Source organism: Stegostoma tigrinum, chromosome 24 (assembly GCF_030684315.1).
Source record: "Stegostoma tigrinum isolate sSteTig4 chromosome 24, sSteTig4.hap1, whole genome shotgun sequence".
Lineage (NCBI taxonomy): Eukaryota > Metazoa > Chordata > Chondrichthyes > Orectolobiformes > Stegostomatidae > Stegostoma > Stegostoma tigrinum.
In genome coordinates this window covers 25,553,713-25,574,257 of record NC_081377.1, presented here as the reverse complement: position 1 = coordinate 25,574,257, position 20,545 = coordinate 25,553,713, and the positions used below count along the sequence as shown (strand labels likewise).

At 40.5% G+C, this 20,545-nt stretch overlaps 1 protein-coding gene across 1 annotated transcript; it reads right to left on the bottom strand.

Moving 5' to 3' along the window:
* Positions 1–2,537: 2,537 nt before the first annotated feature.
* On the bottom strand, positions 2,538–19,865 carry LOC132210935 (S100P-binding protein-like). Its single transcript, XM_059654428.1, has 5 exons — positions 19,551–19,865; positions 16,975–17,105; positions 16,257–16,351; positions 9,178–9,277; positions 2,538–2,638 (listed from the first exon to the last, which is right to left on the bottom strand). Exons 1-5 carry the CDS (start codon positions 19,863–19,865, stop codon positions 2,605–2,607), a joined length of 675 nt encoding a protein of 224 aa, XP_059510411.1. The 3' UTR covers positions 2,538–2,604.
* Between the last annotated feature and the right edge of the window lie 680 nt (positions 19,866–20,545).

Genomic DNA, 20,545 nt, shown 5'->3' with positions numbered 1-20,545 from the left:
AAAAGACATGGACAAACTGACTGGGCTACCAATAAACACCCAGGAGATGACAAATGTAAAAGTTGGTCGTGGGAGGACTCAGACAAAGAGAGAGACAGCCAGAGATAGAACGACAGAGAGACTCAAACGCAGAGAGACAGACAGACAGTGGTGGGGGGGGCCGAGACAGACAGACAGAGAGACAGGGACAGACAGAGACACACAAACAGGCAGAGAGAGAGAGAGAAACACACAGACAGACACAGAGTGGGTGGGGAGGGAGGGAGGGACAGATAAACACAGAGAGAGAGAGAGAGAGACAGACTGACAGACAGAAAGAGAGAAAGACACAGAGACAGAGACACAGAGAGAGAGAGGGAGAGAGAGGCAGATACAGAGAGACAGACACAGAGGAGAGACACAGGGTAATAGAGAGAGACAGATACAGACAGTGAGAGAGAAAAAGAGAGAGAGGGGAACAAACACAGAAACGATAACTAAAATATTTCCTAAATCTAGTTAACTTTTAGTACTATTGTCAATGGAATGCAGACAAGGAAATCTATGGTGCAGATTTTTAAAAGGATCAGGAAAATAAATATGAATTCTGGATTTTCAACAAAAGAGCACTGAGTACAAAAGCAGTGGCAAAGATGAATCCATAAAAGAGGCCGTGACATCGCAGTTTTAAGCACTGAATTATTGAAAAATACTGAAGCCATGAAAATATGCAGCATTAATTGACCAGGAAAATGTGTGGATATCTACGACAAACATGAAAAATGAGGCTTGTAAATGAAATCAAGAGGCTAGCTAACATAAAGAATTTAATGTTTTTGAATATTAAGTATACAGAGGTTAGTTCCTTTGGAAATTAAACAGTTACATGTGGGTACAAATTTAGGATCAGTACAAGCAGCAAGAAAAGAAAAATAACCTAGAGGGCTATTAGAATAAGGGCTAAGCACATTGCCACACATAATGGATAATAAAGCTGATTCAATCACATTTTGAGGGTTGAATAAAATCATTATGATAAGACTAAATGAGGCACAGAGTTGAAAGAAATGATTGAAGTAGGTTGTTGATCATTTGAGTCAGTATCAGAAATGGCCTGCTTCCATACTTCAATGCCTAGGATCGTTTGACAGATCCTGGGATGGAAAATAAAGTACCTAAGCTTGATGCATTGATAATTTATTGCTGTGTTCTTTGCTTCCATTTTGAAGATGCTTCGATATTTGATTCTTTTGTAAACTTAAAAATATTGGCACGGAGGTTAAGCAAATCCATACATTAATTTAATTGAAGAAGAAATTGAGCAATTTGCAAACAAATAAAAAGTTATGAACTCTTTAAGAGGTTCTGGATGTGAGTTTGCTCGCTGAGCTGGAAGGTTAGTTTTCAGACGTTTCGTCACCATTCTAGGTAACATCATCAGTGATTCCTAAAAGCATGGCATTCTAACTGGAACTCCATCAACAAACACATTGATTTGGAGCCAATCTACCATCCCCTGAGAAAAAGAACAGGAAATGACATCACCACAGGAAATGACATCACCAACCCAAGGAAACCTAAACAGATTAATAGAAAGCGGGACATAACACCAGCGCTTCGTTGGAGGCTCACTGATGATGTTACCTAGAATGGTGACGAAATGTCTGAAAACTAACCTTCCAGCTCAGCGAGCAAACTCACAACCAGAACCTCAACCTGAGCTACAAATCTTCTCAAAACTCACTCTTTAAGAGGGCTAGCATGGTTACTTTCTGTATGCGAATTAAAATATTTTACATTTTTACCAACAATTGTACATAATGTAAAATTCTACAAATGTATGAGCATATTTTCAAAATAAAAATTATGATACTAAATTGTGTGAAGAGTATATTTATGCTTTTATTAAATAACAAAGTCTTAGTAAATGTATCCTCACTCTAGTGAAGATGCTTAATTGCAATAATAATGAATTGTAACTAAAAGTAATTGACATGCTTAAAAAGATACGGGCTGTTTCGTTAATAGATCGGGATTTAACATCAATGCAATTTGAGAACATGTAAAATATAGCATACTAAACAGCAAGAGTGTTAAAGCACCTCTTCCAAAACAGTGAAGTATATAACTCGACGCTTGATTATAAAACATCTGTCGGATGAACAGATTAATGATTTGTTGCCACTAACGTGATATTTCTTAAGGGATTTATTTTTACATCATCAATCTGCTTGGTAATGATTTGTTGCACAGAATTGTGATAAAACTTAAAACAGACTGAATAATACCATTTGCATTACATACTAAAATGCTTGAAACTACTCGCATATAACATCTGCTAATGTTAATTGCATTACAAAGGAACAAAAGTGATTTTCAAAATTCTGTAGTCAAGAAGGAGCTACTTTAAAATTGCTAATGTACTTTTGAAATGTAAAGGCATCCAAATTGCACACAGCAAGATCCCACAAAACATATAAATAACCAAATCAGAGGAGCTGGAAAGCTGAAGTTTCGGGCCTTGACCCTTCATTTTCTGAAGGGTCTGGGCCCGAAACGTCAGCTTTCCTGCTTCTCTGATGCTGCTTGGCCTGCTGTGTTCATCCAGCTCGACACCTTGTTATCTCAGGTTCTCCAGCATCTGCAGTTCCTACTATCTCTGAAACAATAACCAAATTATGTGTGTTAGTTATTGGGGTTGAGGAAATAAAGTACAGTTATAAATTAGTGTTTCTAACTGCAATAACAGTTTTATGTACTACCTTTGTCTGGAAAAAGAATGGAAATAAAACTAAACTCTGCATTCAGAGCAACATTAATCAGTGGTCATCTTACATTCCTGTTCTTATGAAGAATTGTCCATCCCAATTTTACTTTAATACATCTATAATACTCCCGTCTCCATCAATGGGTGAAGAGGAAATTCACAAAGTGCACTAACACGTGGTTGCAGAATTCCAAAGCAAGATACCCATCATGAGTTTTCCTGGGACTGCCTTTGGAAGAATTCTAAAATTTTTTTCGCACCCTCACATTTATGCACTTACTCCCCTTTTACTGACAAAATCAATCTAATCATTTAGAAATTGTATACTCTTGGCCACAATTACTACTGCTTTCACAAAGTATCACAGAAAGTAGGAATTTCTTTGCATTGTGCATTTGCACGCATGAATAGGATAGCATAAGTGCTTGCATCTATAATATGTCAGACTGAACTTGTCTCAAAATGTACTGAGCATAACCTTGGAAAGTTCAATCAACCAAAATTTAAAAATACACAGCTAATTAATGGCACAAATAAGTCTTTAATTACAAACCTACAATAATGACATGAGAACTTTACAGTAACAGAGACCACAATGACACATTTTTATCATGCTGTGTTATTTTGTTGGTCAACTAGCATTGTCAATGAGATACAATTTTATTTTCAATAGCTTCGGGGATTCATTCAACCAATGAATGGTTTTTGAGAGCCAATTTGGAAAACAAATCTTTAACTGTTTAAACTGTTTAAGGTATTTAGCAATAAGTAGCTGTTAAGTGATTACCATAATATTCAATTTCAGACTAGTATCGTCAACCTGTTTGTGGGAACCAGATTGCTTTGGGGCAATGATGAGATAACAAGGTGTAGAGCTGGATGAACACAGCAGGCCAAGCAGCATCAGAGGAGCAGGAAGGCTGACGTTTTGGGCTTTGACTGTTCTTCAGAAATTCTGAATAAGGGTCTAGGCCCAAAACGTCAGCCTTCCTGTTCCTCTGATGCTGCTTGGCCTGCTGTGTTCATCCAGCTCTACACCTTGTTATCTCAAGATTCTCTAGCACCTGCAGTTCCTACCATCTGTTTTGAACAAAGTGTAAAATATAAAACAGAACTCTAGGTGAACTCAGGTACACTCATTAAACGTAGATTTACTTGTCATTTATGTGCAATTCAGAAGATCAGCATTTTACAACCATTTCATTATCAGGTGGATTTGCACAATCAGGCATCCTATCCCTTTCTTTCATCACAACTATTTGGCATGTGAGACTAATACAGCCTCCTGATAAAGAAGCCCCCGCTAACTCATTCCTTATTGCCCCCTCTGCAGGAGGGAGTTCTCCTTTCCAGACAAAGCTATCAAGACTGTGAATTCTGGTATGCTAAAACATCAAAAATGAGAGGCTAATTGGGAATTGAACAGCTGGATTTGAGAATCAGACATAGATTCAGCTCTCATGTGTGCATCACAGCCTGTGAGATACTGTGATCATAAATGCAACTCAATCCTCGATGTTAGATTTGGTAATGTATCACTGTTGCATAATCCAAATATATTATATCAATACTTTGCAGGTACCATGGCAATCAATCTTGCAAGTTACCATACTGCAATTTACAATTGCACAATATGATAATGCAATATTAAGGCTTTTTAATAATTGATATGACAGGCATGTTTACACTCAAAATGCCTTTTATGCTAAAATGCATTGTGAATCCAGTTTGATTCATAGTAGTGTCCCCAGTGAACTGAATTGTGCCTGAATAAATGCATATTAGCTCAATACCATTTGACAGTCTGAAACAGATTGAACCTAGCCTAGAAATTACATCAAAACCTTGGTGTTAACATGAAGAAAAAACACATCATAATGCAACAATTGTAGTAAAATTGTAGCAAAAATATAAACTGGATAGATAAATATTGAAAAAAAAGAAATTTTATCACACAAAATAGCTTTGAGATGAGTGAACAAAAACATGACACAGGTAAACTACAAAATTAACATCAAGAGTCATTCACATTAATTACAAATCATTCAAACTTTTATTAATAAAGTGAGGAAATCAATTAGCTGTAGTTAGCTGAAGTGATTAACATGGAAATACAAAAGAATTTAATAGCCTACTAAAAAGACAAGGTATACACTTCTGACATTTCAAGATCAAAAAAACTGCCAAACAGAATTCCAAAGAGAGGCACGTGTTTGCTTTGCTGTACATCTAATTGTCCTACTGGAGTTCGGATGTAAACTGATCACATCTGCAAAGTTTGTTTTACTGCAGAGTAAATCATCCACAGAGTACATCAACCCTACTTCACACCATCAGATTTAAGGATGGTCTTCAAAATCATGATATGTCATTTTCAGTGCAAGTCTGATACCTACATGATTAAAACTGTTGACTGTTATTTGAAACTGACAGCAACACATGAAAGTATAGCCATGGGCTTCAGCTTGTTGCAATTTGGAATAATTTTCCTTCAGTTGCTAACGTGTGGAACTTAAATAGTCACCAAACATAAATGATTTTGTTTCAAATAGAAATAAAGATGCAAGGTTAAAATTTCCACATTTTTTTTGGCTCCTTGATGTCATGCCCCGAGAGTTTCAAAGGCACACAGAAAACGGTGTTGCAACCGTTTTGTTCTATAATATTCTAAAAAATAAACTACTGAAGAACCAAAATTAATTATGCTTCAATGCTAGTTACATACTTCAAGTGAACCTTCAAGCCTGCAGAATAAAACAAATCAAACGAGAGTTCTGCTTCTCAATACTCAGCAGTGCGCTTAAATTTGTAAAATCAAACATATCCAGTTAAAAACATGAATAATTGACTTTCCAGACTCTGCAATTTTACAATATAATTTCAGAGTATTGACCTGTATTATAGCTATGACTGCTGAAAGTGTAATATTTCTCACTGGTTTCTGAATTTTGGCAGGCAAATTCACAGGCACAAATTAAATATTAATTTCATGATAGTGCAATCTACCTCAAGATTAAAAGGGCAACAAATCATTTCCCCTTCATTTCCCCCCCATGGTTGTATGATCTCAACTAAACTACTTTACAAAGACCAGTAGCATTGTCTGCAGCAAGCATAATCTATAAAAGACTTGTCACCTTTTCCGATTCTTGTAGAACAGATACCTTGCACCACCTCCCCCAATCAGACATTCAAGAGCATTTTCCTGCAAAACCAAAACCTCCCATCACAAGCACAGGATTATATTGTAATGGATTACACACACACACACACACACACACACACACACACACACACACACACACACACACACACACACACACACACACACACACACAATGGTAATCTCAAAGTCAAACCCACACAAAATGAACCTGCAAATGTTGTGATAGGTCAGAAGAACATGACCAATTCCAACAGTGTATTCTGTGACTAAAGTACAGCTCTGCGAAAACGGTGATCCGGCATTCTGCTGAAACGGCAATAATGTCCATTGCTGATAGCCCATTCATGGAGATTAAGCTTGCGGAATGAATGTGCATTCCTCCTACAATAATTTCTGAGAACAAAAGTGTCACATTGTTACAACAAATTCTGTAGCACGTCATTCGCTGCAAGAAATATGCAATAAAAGGTAATAAAATAATTTTCCAAGTCCAACTCAGTTTTGCGTTTTCTTTGGAAAGAAACAATGACTTGTGTAGGATTATTAGAACCAAAAAGTGATTACTCCCAGTCAGACAGACTTTGGCGCAGAAACTGAAAAATGTGATATTTTCATGTGGTTATCCAAAACATTGATCAGCTCAGCTTCTCTCCTTTCAGGTTGCCAGCCTCTGTTGCTTCTTTCATTTCTCTCATTCCTTTCAGTATTCACTATTATAGTGCTATTTAATGGCTAAAGTGTTGAGCATTGCAAGAAAACAAAAAAATTAAAAATCTGCAGAGATAGTAGGAACTGCCCATACTGGAGTCTGTGATAACAAGGTGTAGAGCTGGATGAACACAGCAGGCCAGGCAGCATCAGAGGAGCAGGCAAGCTGATGTTTCAGGTCTGGGCCCTTCTTCAGAAATGGGGGGAGGGAAAGGGAACTCTGAAATAAATAGATGGAAGGGGAGGCAATGACGTGAGGTGGGTAGAGGAGCAGATAGGTGGAGAAAAGACAGACAGGTCAAGGAGGTGGGGATGAAGTCAGTAAAGGTAGGGAGTTGGGATGGGGGTTGGTCAGTGGGGAGGGAGAGGAGGGTAAGTGGGAGGAAAGACTGACAGGTCAAATGAGGCAGGGATGAGGTAAGAAGTGGGGGTGGGCGTTGGTCAGTGAGGTGGGAGGCGCAGATAGGTGGGAAAAAAGACAGATAGGTCAAGGAGATGGGGACAAGCTGGGCTGGTCTTGGGATGAGGTCCGGGGTGGGGAGATTTTGAAGCTTGTGAAGTCCATGTCGAGACATTAGGCTGCAGGGTTCCCAAGCGGAATAAGATGCTGTTCCTCCAGCCTTCGGGTGGCATCGTTATGACACTAGAGGCGGCCTAGAATGGACATATCATCCAAGGAGTGGGAGGGGGAGTTTAAAGTGGTTGGCAAATGGGTCGTGTAGTCGTTTGTCACGAACCGAGCCTAGGTGCTCGACAAAGCGGTCCCAAGCCTCCGCTTGGTTTCCTCAATGTAGAGGAGGTCACATTGGGAACAGCGGATACAGTGTACCACATTAGCAGATGTGCAGGTGAACATCTGTTTAATGTGGAAGGTTTTCTTGGGGCCAGAGATGAAAGTGAAGGGGGCAGCGTAGGGGCAGGTGGGGAAGGTGGCGGTTGCAGGGAAATGTGCCGGGGTGGTGGGTCTCATGGGGAGTGTGGAGCAAAAGAGGGAGTCACGGAAAGGGCGGTCCTTCCGGAAGGCAGATGTCGGCGGGGAGAGAAAAATGTCTTTGGACATGGGGTCAGATTGCAGGAGGCTGAAGTGGCGGAGGATAATGCGTTGAATCCGGAGGTTGATGGGATGATATGTGAGGACAAGGGGAATTCTGTCTTTGTTGCTATTGTGGGAAGGGGGTGGGAGGGCTGAGGTGAGGGAAATGCAAGAGATACGGGCAAGGGTGTTTTCGACCGCTGTCGAGGAGAAATTGCTGTCCTTGAAAAATGAGGACATGTGGGATGTCTGGGAGTGGAATGCCTCATCTAGGGAGCAGAAGGAATTGGGAAAAAGGGATGGCATTCTTGCAGGACGGTGGGTGAGAGGAGGTTTATTCCAGGTAGCTGTTGGAGTCAGTGGGCTTGAAATTCTGCAGGCGTCCAGAATTAGTTAGGAGTCACAGAAAGTCAATATGGCTGTTCATAAAGCAGGTGGGAACTTTAGCTTTATCAATTTCGAGGCATTGAAAAATCTCTAATATCTTTTCAGCAATGGGGAAACCAATAATAAGCAGTACTCCGATAGAGATATTTAAAATTTAAACATCACCACCCCTTAGGATTTTATTTTTTTTTTCCTTAGTGACAAGGCCTATATTTTCACCAGATTTTCTTGTAGCCCCGAGATGAGCGTTTCAAATATCCTGAAAATATGCAACTCCAATCCTTTTTGCATTTACATACAGAAATGCCAAACCCATCCATTCTGGATGAACTTGCAATTTTATTCCAACAAAGTGCACCAACTCATGATTACTGAAATTGAATTCCATCTGTCACGTTTTGAACCATTCTCCCAACTTAAATCAATATTCTTTTGGTCTTTTAAAGAATGAAGTACATTGCCAATTTTTGCATTCATGATGTGAAGATGCCTGTGTAGGACTGAGGTGGACAAAGTTGGAACTCACATGACATTAGGTTATAGTTCAATAGGTTTATTTGAAATCACAAGATTTCGGAATGTAGCCCCTTCGTCAGCTGAAGGTCCCTTCACCAGATGAAGGGGCAACACTGTGAAAGCTTATGATTTCAAATAAACCTATTGAACTATAACCTAATGTCATGTGACTTTCAAATTTTGGCAGGAACTGCAAACTTCGACACCAGTCCTTCCAAGCCAGCATCTAAATTGTTGACATGTAGAATGCACAAAAGATGCTACCAATCTAAAACATACTTTATTCCAAATAGGTTTATGTTCTGTTCTTGTCTAGTTTGCTGCCAGGTTTCTATGAATGCTAAAAAGTTCAGACCCTTTTTTTGCAAAATAATTGCTTCTAGCTTTTCCAGTTTATATGCCACACTCTACAACATAATAATACATTACTGGAGAGAAGAGTTGCCAAAGTGCCCTGTCCCAGTAACAGAAGATCATTTCGAATTTAGCAATGTTTGAACTCAACCACTGATTTAAGAGAGCCTTTATTAAATGAACAGAGAAACAAAACAGAATGAACAAGCAGCAGACAAGGAACAAAAATTAGCAGGGTAAAAAATGGCTTCATGTTTTCGGGTTTACCTAGTGGTGAGATCTGATGGGTGCTGCCAAGTACTGGAATAATTTCTGTATTCTCTATCAGCCACGTGATCCATCAGGCACAGTAACTCTTGCATTGGCCCTGCAAAACAACTTAATAATTTATTTAAGGAGCAAAATTGGTGTTTCATTCAGTTTTAAAATTTCAAAATGCTGCACTCTTACATGGAGTTTTTTTAATTACTGTACATGTCTTTCTGTATTATAAGTGTTCACCGAAAATTGACTGTAGTTGACAGTCTCTGATTAAACGAGGAGTTTCCGAACTGTTGCCTGAGAACCGTGAGCCTCTTAAATTTCAGTGAATTCAGTCCTACTGTATAATTGGTGCTCTGGGTTATGTCGCATGAATTTTTTGGATCATTAATTTGAAAAAGGCTGTCTCAGTACCACTGCCTCATTGGTGGATGAATCCCAAATTAAATCTTCCAGTTCTGTTTTCAGCAGGCAGACATATGTATGTAGAATAACTGAGCATGGGTTTAACTACAAAATATTTCCCTAAGATACTTTACTACATTTACAATAATCAGCTGAAAAAGAGGGAGTAGACATTAGCATCACCTCCCTCCAAAACATGTGTAATTATACATGTGATAAACAGAGAAGTAGCCTCATTAAAAGCTGAAGGTTGTAAAAAGAAAAATTCAGCACAAACAAAGCACATTTTCAAGCTGGTGAATATTCCATTCTCGTTAAATGAAAGTTGCATCCTTAAAGGCACCAGATCCTGCCTCAATAATTTAATTTGCAGAAGTGTTCAAAAGAATGCGTACAGACGAATAAATACAAGGCTCTGAAAACAAAAATCTTTGTTCAGTCTTGGCATTCATTCAGAATTCTGTTGCTTATTTTGATCTGCCAATAAGCAAAGTACTGTTACAGTAAATATATGGACTTCAGATCGAGCTATTGCAGCCTCCCTACTCACGCCATACAAGAAATCACCCACACCCAGGTCACTTCTTTTTTCTTTATTCATTCGCAGGATGAGGGCATCATCGGCTAGGCCAGCATTTACTGCACACACCTAACAGGGCAGGTAAAAGTCAACCACATTGCTGTGGGCTGAGTCACATGCAGGTCCAGACCAGGTAGGGATGGCAGTTTCCTTCTCTAAAGGACAATAGAGAGCCTGATAGATTCACGGTCATCAATAGATTATTAATTCTAGATATTTATTGAATTCAAATTCCACCATCTACCATGGCGGGATTCAAACCCAGGTCCCCAGAACATTATCTGGATCTCTGGATTAACAGTTCAGCAATAACACCACTAGGCCATCGCTTCCCCTCACTCCTGTTGATGTGGTAATTTCACAACCTAAAAGCCTGCACAGACAGGTAGTGCAGGAATCCTCAGTACATCTAATTCTCCAAACAGCACTTGGTTCATCTGGGAAATGCAGAGAGTACCAAGTTTATGGCATCTCAGTTGTTCAGATGCACAGGGGTTCACAAACACAAACAAACTGACATTTCTGAGGCTACATATAGAATGTTATGGAATGACTGTTGAGCACCAGGAGAGGGAGGGGCAGGGCAGGTTGAGGGGGTAGGAGAGCGGGGTTGGATTGTACCTTGCAATGTATGATTTTAGATTTTAAGATTTAGATTTTATTGTCACATATAATAAAGTACAGAAATACAGTGAAAAATGTACAGTGTCATCACACACAATGCTAGTCATGGCCCAAATATCTCAATGATTGACAGACCACATCTAATTCCCTCTGACTGTCTGCAGTAAGCAACATGCTGATTTGATCTCAACCAGCCTGTGCAAAACTCAGAAGCTAGGGCCCAGTGCCAGATGTGATTTGGCTTTTAGACAACATTTAGTAAATCATTCAGACTACGCTAAAATTTACCCTGAAAACAAAGTGGGGCTCTTTGTCCAAATAATTTGTAAGGCATAAAAGCTACATATATTCATACACAGAACCCTTCCCATCCTTGCCAAACAATGGGCTACCTTCAAGAGAGGAGATGGTTATGGTACAGTCAAACTATATCCCTCAATACGAAAAAGGTAGAACAAAAATCCAGACCTCCAAGCAATAATCAAGATAGAAATTAAGTTAAAAGAAGAAAAAAAAATGTTTCTGACAGATGTCTGGCAGTAAATGCAATTGAGAGCCAAGCGGGTTGAAGGTGGTTCAGGAGAAAATGCAAATACGAGAAGCAAAGAGATTATATTTTAAAAAAGGACTAGTAGCTAAAATAAAAACACCAAGGTCTTCTATAAGCACATCAACTGTAGGTTGAGTAGGGAGATTAGAAATGAAAAGGGGGGCTTACCGTTCAAGGTAAAAGGCATTACAGAGGTGTTAGATGAATACTTTGCATCTGTCTTTAGCTATGAGGCATACTGCCCAGGCCAAGGTGATAGAGAAGGAAACTCAATCAACTAGAAAAGGTTTAAAAATCAATAAGCAGCAGGTATTGGATAAGGTGTCAGTACTTAACCTTGATGAGAACCAGAATATCATCATCAATATTGGAGGAAGTGACAATGGAAATCGCAGAAGTGGCAACAATCTTCCCCGGATTTGAGGTTGATGCTGGAGGATTGAAGAATTGCCAAAGCCTTTGTTCCAGAAAATCTTTAAAAGATTGATCTATAATTGCTGGGCCAGTTAGATTAACTTTAGTGCTGGGGAAACTTTAAGAAACTATTATCTGTGACAGAATTTATAGTTACATGGAAAATTGTGGATCGATTTGGCAGAGTCAGCAGAATGTTAAGGGAAAGTCATGTCTAACTAACTTGGAGTGTTTTGAAGAGGTACCAGATACAGTAGATGGAGGAAAGGCTGTTGATGTGGTGTTTATGGACCTCCAAAAGACATGTTATATGGTGCCACACACAGATTTAAGAATCCATAGAATCCCCACAATGTGGAAACAGCCTATTTGGGCCATTGAGTCCACACTGACCTTCCGAACAACATCCCACCTAGAGCTATTCCCCTACCCTGTCCCTGTAACCCTGCTTTTCCCACGGCTAACCCACCTAGCCTGCACATTTCTGGATACTATGGGCAATATAGCATGGGCAATCCACCTAGCCTGCACATCTTTGGACTGTGAAAGGAAACCGGTGGACCCAAAGGAAACCCATTGACATGGGAAGAATGTGCAAACTCCGCACGGACAGTCGTCCAAGGCTAGAATCGAACCCCAGGTCCCTTGTGCTGTGAGGTAACAATGCTAACCACTGAGTCACTGTGACACCCCAGAACAATTGTAGAATAAGAGGGACAGTAACAATGTGTATACAAAACTGAGGGATAGGAAACAAAGTGTAATAGTTAATTAGTATGTTTCAGGTTAGAAGGGGGTTTGCAGTGAGTTCTCCAGGGGTCAGTACTGAGGCCCTTGCTTTTCTTGATAAACATTTACGATATAGACTTGTGTATTCAGGACAACTTTGAAGTTTGTGGATGACACAAAACTCGGGAGAACTGTAAACAGTGAGGAGGACAACAGCATAGGCACATTGGTGGACGGTGAATAGGTGACTGATAAAGTTTAAGGCAAGCTGTAAGGTGATGCACTTTGATACAAAGAACATGCAGAGACAGTATACAATAAGGGTATTAATCTAAAGGATGTGCAAGAGCCCAAAATCCTGTGTGCACATGTACAGAATGCGTTAAAAAGGTGGTAGGACCAGAGGGCAGAGCTGTTAATAAAGCACACAGCATTCTAGTCTTCAGAGAGAATTAGTGTACAAAAGGAGGAAGTTTGTGATAAACTCATTTGAGACAGTAGTTCCGCTCCAGCTTGAGCTTCATCGAGTCTCACACCAGACCATGAATGCATTGGACAGAGTCCAGAAGAGGTACACAGGAAAACTTCCAGGGATGAGTCAATTCAGTAACAATAGGGTTTTCAACATCATGATGGGCCTGAACAGAGCTGATGTGCGTGAAAACAGTTGCTCTCTAAATGGATCGAGAACTGGAGGGAACAGTTTTCATGTGAAGCAAATGAGAGGTGAGAAAGAACGTTTTCACTCAGGACATAGTTAGAGTCTTGAATGCACTGCCTGGAAGTGTTGTGGAGGCAGATTCAATTGAGACAAGAGGAAATTGGATTATTAAATATAAATAATGTGCACAGTTACAGTGGGGAAAAAGGCAGGAGACTGGCATTAAGCTAAAAAGGTTAGTCAGCCAGCGAGGATAGGATGAGATGAATAACTTCATTCTGCGCTATACCATTTCTGTAATCCTATAGGACAACACCCAGACCAAGTCTACCCATCTGTTCTAAGGTTAATCAGTTGACTAAAATTGACAGTTCACAGGTCCAGCTCATCATCCTCCTCTCAAGTTGTATAAATTGGTACTTTAAGGGCTCATGTGGCCCACTGGTAGTGTTCTTACCTCTGGGCCAGGAGGCCTGGGTTCAAATCCCATCAGATCCAGAGGTCTGTAATAACATCTCTGAACAGGCTGATGAGAAAATAGCTACAAATTGGTGCTCCCGTTCAAAGTTCACCCTAGTCCAGAGGACTGCAAGGAGAAAAGACTTGATTTTGTGTCTCTTTTTTCAGCAATTTCAAGTCAGTATCGGCAAGTAATGTTTGAATTGTCGGACAGTTGGATTGCCAGAACCAATTCCATTGGTCCTATCACAGACATGTGCATTAGTTTTTTTTTATGCTTCCAAAGCAAACAGCTTCATATTGCGGCTGCAGATGCAAGTTGGGAGAGCTAGAGTATTAAGTTACAGCTCTTTTCCTCTAAACAGGAGAGAACGTGGGGAATTGCTGACTGTCAACAGACAGTAAGATTTTACATGAGAACTATTCAATTATCAAGAAAATAATTTAAAGAATGAGACTTGGTGGACTCAAACAGATTTCCAAATTTACGCACAAAATAATAATCATCTATAATATTTGCGCACCCTTGCAGGTTTGTTCCTCCACATCCATCACACCGGCTGATAGCCAAATCGACTATACCATGCAATTTAATTATACAATTTTTATTCCTTAGCTCGAAACAAATTGATTCTGTCCTTCCACTCTCTGGATTTTCCTTTTCTGGCACTGCAAAACACTTCTGCTTAGTTTGTTTAAGCTTCTCACACACTACTAGCAAAACAGCCTGCAGGAACTTGTCCCCCACTCTGTTTAAATGCAATCATCCAGCCTGTCAAGTGGTAACATTCCTCCCAAAGCCAGTACAGTGTCTAAAACACTCCCTCCTGCATTATCTTTCCAGTCATGCATTCATTGTCTTATCTTCCCATTTCTATTACAGGAGATTGGGAGTAATCCAGAGATTATTACGTTTGAGGTTGATTGCTAATTTGCTACTGGACCACATCCCTTTTCTGCCCATGCTGTTAGTACCACAGTGCGGTCCATGAACGGGTGGCACGGTGGCTCATGGTTAGATTAGATTAAATTCCCTACAGTGTGGAAACAGGCCCTTCGACCCAACAAGTCCACACCACCCCTTGAAGCATCCCACCCAGACCCATCCCCCTATAACCCACACATCCCTGAACACTACGGGCAATTTAGCATGGCCGATCCACCTAGCATGCACATCTTTGGACTGTGGGAGGAAACCGGAGCACCCTGAGGAAACCCACGCAGACACGGGGAGAATGTGCAAACTCCACACAGACAGTTGCTTGAGGCTGGAATTGAACCCGGGTCCCTGGCGCTGTGAGGCTGCAGTGCTAACCACTGAGCCACCGAGCTGCCCAGCACTACAGCCTCACAGCGCCAGGAACCCGGGTTCAATTCCAGCCTCAAGCAACTGTCTGTGTGGAGTTTGCACATTCTCCCCGTGTCTGCGTGGGTTTCCTCCGGGTGCTCTGGTTTCCACCCACAGTCCAAAGATGTGCAGGTTAGGTGGATCGGCCATGCTAACTTGCCCGTAGTGTTCAGGGGTGTGTGGGTTATAGAGGGATGGGTCTGGGTGGGATGCTTCATGGGGCGGTGTGGACTTGTTGTGCCGAAGGGCCTGTTTCCACTCTGTAGGGAATCGAATTTAATCTCTGGCTGATCCAGAATGAAAGCCCTGTATCCAGTGAAATATTTAATCCTTGTAACCAGGAAGTAACATACTATCTTGTCTATGGATGCAGAAACACCTGTCTATTCCTTAAACTTAATAATGTCCTCCATTAGTACTGCTCTTCTTGTTCTTCCGATACAGTTGAGACACCTGAATGCCACAGGCTTGGTTCTTGCTGTACTCCTCTAAGTTACCATTGTCCTCATTGGTTTTGAGAACCAAAAGACAATTTTTGGCAAAATAAACAAAAAAGGGCTCCTAAATGACCCATCCAATTCCCTTGGATGGCCTGGTGATCATCAATTTTATATGCACCTCTTTTCCTCAACTCACCAAATTCCCAACTTTCTTTACAAGTTGTACTCTCTGAAGTTACACTGAGATGATATATTTATAGATGTATTAACACTAAAGTATTACGTGAGAGTGAGTTACAAAACTGTTCAAACTATTTTCCTTAATCAACTAACTCCCACATGGTTCACAGTGCATCATTTCTAGATTCTTGCTTAGGCCCCCCGAATTTGAACAGTAACGTTCCATTTAATTTAGATACTGGGACAGGGATTGAAATTCCCTCAATTCACCAAACTGCCAAAGCTTTGTTTACTTTGGCCATGTTACATTTTAAAGTACTATAAAACCCAAAGAAACCCACAGGCAAAAGGAACAGAACATGGAATGGGGCGGGGGGAGGAAGAAAATGACAGGCAATATTTGAGATGGATTGGGCTACCTCTTCTTTGCAATGAAACTAAACCAAATTATGCAGAATGTGTTTGACATCACTATCTGTAAGGAAAACTTTTCCAATCATGGTTTAAATTCGTTACAAAACAAGATGACTTTACAAATGGAAGTAAGCAAATTTCAATGCCCTCTGCCTTAGAAGATCAGATTTTTCCCCCCCATCTTCAACAATGTAGCATTTATAATTCACAAAATAAAGGGTGATTTAAAAGTCCAAAGCATTTTTTGAATTCAGACCTTATTTCAGATTTTTGTAAGTTACCTCGAATCCTTTGACCATTGTTTATATGGTGTGAAACGAGCCGAAGATATAAATCCTTCCTTCGTTCTATTTCTTCATCTGACATCCAAATCATTCTGAAAGAGGGAGAAAAGACACTTTAAATCAGCTAATAATCTGGGGCGAGACTATGTTTCCACATTTCAATTAGTTAGAAAACATTCAAGACAACATGCGCATGCTGGAGAATCATGTGTTCTATTCTTCTTACACATCAAAAGATACACCTGCAACATGAATGCCAAATTGGCATACAGCAATGCTCCCACCTACTGGCTGCACTGAATAATGAACTTAATACATAATGGCACACAAACCAAACTGATAAGCGTAAATGGTTATCAATACAATAATAGCAAAATAGCATTTTCTCAATAGTTCCTGACATTATGAAATGTTCACTAAGCAATGTGACTGAGGCCATGCTGACTACATTCAACTTGTTGTGCGTGTTTACAGGTAATGTTGCCATAGTTTTACCAGATTAAAAGAACCATATGAGACAGAAACAGAGACAGAGAGAGAGGCAGGATTGGTGTCAGGGAGAGGTTGAGTATTGAAATCATAAATGGAAAGAATTAGAATGTTAACTACCATTACATTACAGACAAATAACCTGTTATATCTGTGTTGCAGAGAAGCTGTGACAATCAGTACTAGCAAATGGTTGCACTTGTGAATTAATTCTGTCACTGCTCACCTTGTACTCTGCCTTGTTTTGTTATGCTCTTCTGTTTTGTTGTATGGATTATGTGTCTGCAAATTCTTTTTGACAAGTTCTACGTAACGCTGCTTGTGCTTTCCGGCATTCGATTTACAAGATGATCGTGTCTTTGCCATAAAGGAAAGAAAATATACATACGTTCATAAATACACACAATATGACTAAAATAAAAGCTTCAGAACATAGAACATAGAACAATACAGCGCAGAACAGGCCCTTCAGCCCTCAATGTTGCGCCGACCTGTGAACTAATCTAAGCCCCTCCCCCTACACTATCACTACAGAGAACAAGCAACTGAGGGGAAGAGACTAAGAGAGCTACTGATGTTCATCTCAAATCCAAAATCTGAATTATTCACCCAATTAGTTGCCTCCAATCAGTGACTGACTGTATAAATAGTGTGCCTGCCATCCTGTGTCTTTTGCAAATTCTTGTAAGAACCTGTAAAGAATATGCTTAAAGACCAGAGAGTGTTATAAGAAGTAATAGGGATCTCATCAAATACTGTACACTAGTGCTACTGAAGTATGTTTTCACAGTATTTCTTTCCCTCCACCCAGAACACCCATGCTTGTTTGTTTGTCTGTATGTTTGTGTGGGTGTTTAAGGAGGGAATTAGAGCTTCAGCTAGTAGAATTATATGTTAATAATTCGTATTTTTGTTTGCTTGTGATTAAATTGATTTATTTGTAATTAATAGTAGTCCACGTTAAGTACAGAAACCTGGTCAGTGTTTTCTACTAAACAGCCCATCAGGGTGGTAAATTGGAGACTGAGTAATTTGATTTAGTCTTTAATGTTTGTGATGACCCTGGCAGAAGTGGTGCTTGAGTATCACTTTCCACAATGAGATGTAAAAAGACTCATATCTAGAATAGAGATAGCTTCATCCCCGCCTCCTTGACCTGACACAAGCTGTCCATCTTCTCTCACCAATCCGTCTCTCCCACCTCACTGACCAATCCCCACCACTCCCTACCTGCACTCACCTATGACCATTCTACCTACCTTCCAAACCCCACCCCTCCTCTCTCTATTTCTGAGCTCCCTTCCCTCCACCTCCTTTTCTGAAGAAGGGTCCCAACCTGAAACATCAACTTTGCTACTCCTCTGATGCTGCCTGGCCTGCTGTGTTCCTCTAGCCCCACATGATGTTTTATCTTGTAACTAGAATATGGGGATTGTTTTAAGACGGCAAACTGGACAGATTAGGCTTGTATACACTGGAGCTTAGAAAGGCAAGAGGCAACTTGGTTGAAACTTAGAAGATTCTGAGGGATCTTGACAGGGTGATTTGGAATCGTTGTTTCTTCTTGTGGGAGAATCTGAAACTAGAGGTCACTGTTTATAAGACAACAAAATGTGAGGCTGGATGAACACAGCAGGCCAAGCAGCATCCCAGGAGCACAAAAGCTGACGTTTCGGGCCTAGACCCTTCATCAGAGAGGGGGATGGGGTGAGGGTTCTGGAATAAATAGGGAGAGAGGGGGAGGCGGACCGAAGATGGGGAGAAAAGAAGATAGGTGGAGAGGAGAGTATAGGTGGGGAGGTAGGGAGGGGATCCCCTCCCTACCTCCCCACCTATACTCTCCTCTCCACCTATCTTCTTTTCTCCCCATCTTCGGTCCGCCTCCCCCTCTCTCCCTATTTATTCCAGAACCCTCACCCCATCCCCCTCTCTGATGAAGGGTCTAGGCCCGAAACGTCAGCTTTTGTGCTCCTGGGATGCTGCTTGGCCTGCTGTGTTCATCCAGCCTCACATTTTGTTATCTTGGATTTTCCAGCATCTGCAGTTCCCATTATCTCTGTCACTGTTTATAAATAAGGTGTCACACATTTAAGACAGAGATGAGGAGAGTATTTTTCAGAGAGTCAAATAGTTCATTCTGGAACTCTGTATTAAAATAGGTGTTGAAAGCAGAGATCACCAATGTTCTTAACATGGAGGTAGATAAGATCTTGCGAAGGAAGTAGGTGAAAAGTTTTCACAGGTAGGCAAAAATGTGGAGTAATTCAATCAGCCATGATCTTATTGAATGATGGAGCAGACTCAAAGGCTCAAGTGATCTTTTTCTGCTCCTAATGCATACTTGTGTGCATTCATATGACCACAAAATCCTTAACACGAGAAAGTGCACAGAGGAGAGTAGAATTAAACTAGAGAGGCAAGAAGAATGTCAGCATGCTTCATTTGTATTATGAGAAACATTTTATATTTCCATAATCATTCACTCGCAATATAAATGAGTTGAAATTGTATTTTTCATATTAAAGACAGACTACCTTAGTTTAGGATCCTATGGATTTGGACCTAAATCACAAAACCAATCAAATTGAAGATAGGATCATCCATCATGTTACTTAAGCCAATAATCGTGTTCTAAATCAACTGCTTTGTACAATGCCCGTTTAATATTCTCACACTGTAGACAGACACACAAACTGCATCTTCACGTTTCTTTGATCATTTCAGCTGTGCTACACAAACTCATTGAATAACCCACAGGAAAATCTCACCCAATGACACAAGGGAAGCATTACGCTCACTTACCTCTTGTTTCTTGACTGCATTGCCAAGGTGTACAGGAAGGCTGACATTTTCTTTCCCATTAGCATCTTTGGCCTTTTCCTCAAAGAATGTTCCAACTCTTTCAGAAAACTTTTGTTCGCACAACATTAATTTATTGTGATCTTTCAGCAAATTTGGTGAGTGGCTGGCTGACTTAGCTATGAGTGTCTTGCCCAGATCTGCTCTACTTCCTGCATGGTTTCTTTCATTAACTCTTCCACTTGCAGAAATTGGTGCTTGCCTGCACAAAGCAAATTCCTCATGTGATAGGCGATAAAGAAGATTTGAGTTCTCCATGTTACCCCTTCCAAGAACAGAACTGCGATTACGCTCTTCAGGATTGAGACTCAAATTAGCTTCTTGCTCCACCGTACCATGAAATCTGTTGATGACACATCATATAAATAATTAGTTTGCATGTCACAATGTTCAGCACTTTTCGTGACTCCTCAGATACTGAAGCAGTCCATGCTCACGTGCAACAAGATCAGGACAATAGCCAGCTTGGACTGACAAGTGGCAAGTGCCATTCATGCCCCACAAATGCCAGGCTATGGCCATCATCAAGAGACAATTTAACCACTGTCCCATGACATTCAATGGTGTTATCATCATCGAATCCCCCCCTACTATCATCCTGGGGGCTTACCATTGACCAGAAATTCAACTGGACTCACCACATTACACAGAGTGGCTACAAGAGCAGGCTAGAAACTGGGAATACTGTGGCAAGTAACTCATCTCCTAACACCTCAAAGCCTGTCCACCATCTACAAGGCACAAGTCAGGAGTGTGATGGAATACTCCCCACTTGACCTGGATATGTGCAGCTCTAACAACACTCAAGAAGCTTGACACCATATAGGAGAAAGCAGCCCGCTTGATTGGCATTACACCTACAAGCATTCACTCCCTATACCATTGACGCTCGGTAGCAGCAGTGTGTACTATCTACAAGATGCACTGCAGAGATTCAC

What these genes read in the sequence shown, in the direction of transcription:
- LOC132210935 (XM_059654428.1), bottom strand. Translation starts at nt 19,865, where the DNA reads ATGGAGAACTCAAATCTTCTTTATCGCCTATCACATGAGGAATTTGCT. An exon ending in ATGCAGTCAAGAAACAAGAG is followed by an intron (nt 17,106 to 19,550) that starts GTAAGTGAGCGT and finishes TTTATGGCAAAG; the next exon opens with ACACGATCATCTTGTAAATC. An exon ending in AAAACAAGGCAGAGTACAAG is followed by an intron (nt 16,352 to 16,974) that starts GTGAGCAGTGAC and finishes TCCCTCTTTCAG; the next exon opens with AATGATTTGGATGTCAGATG.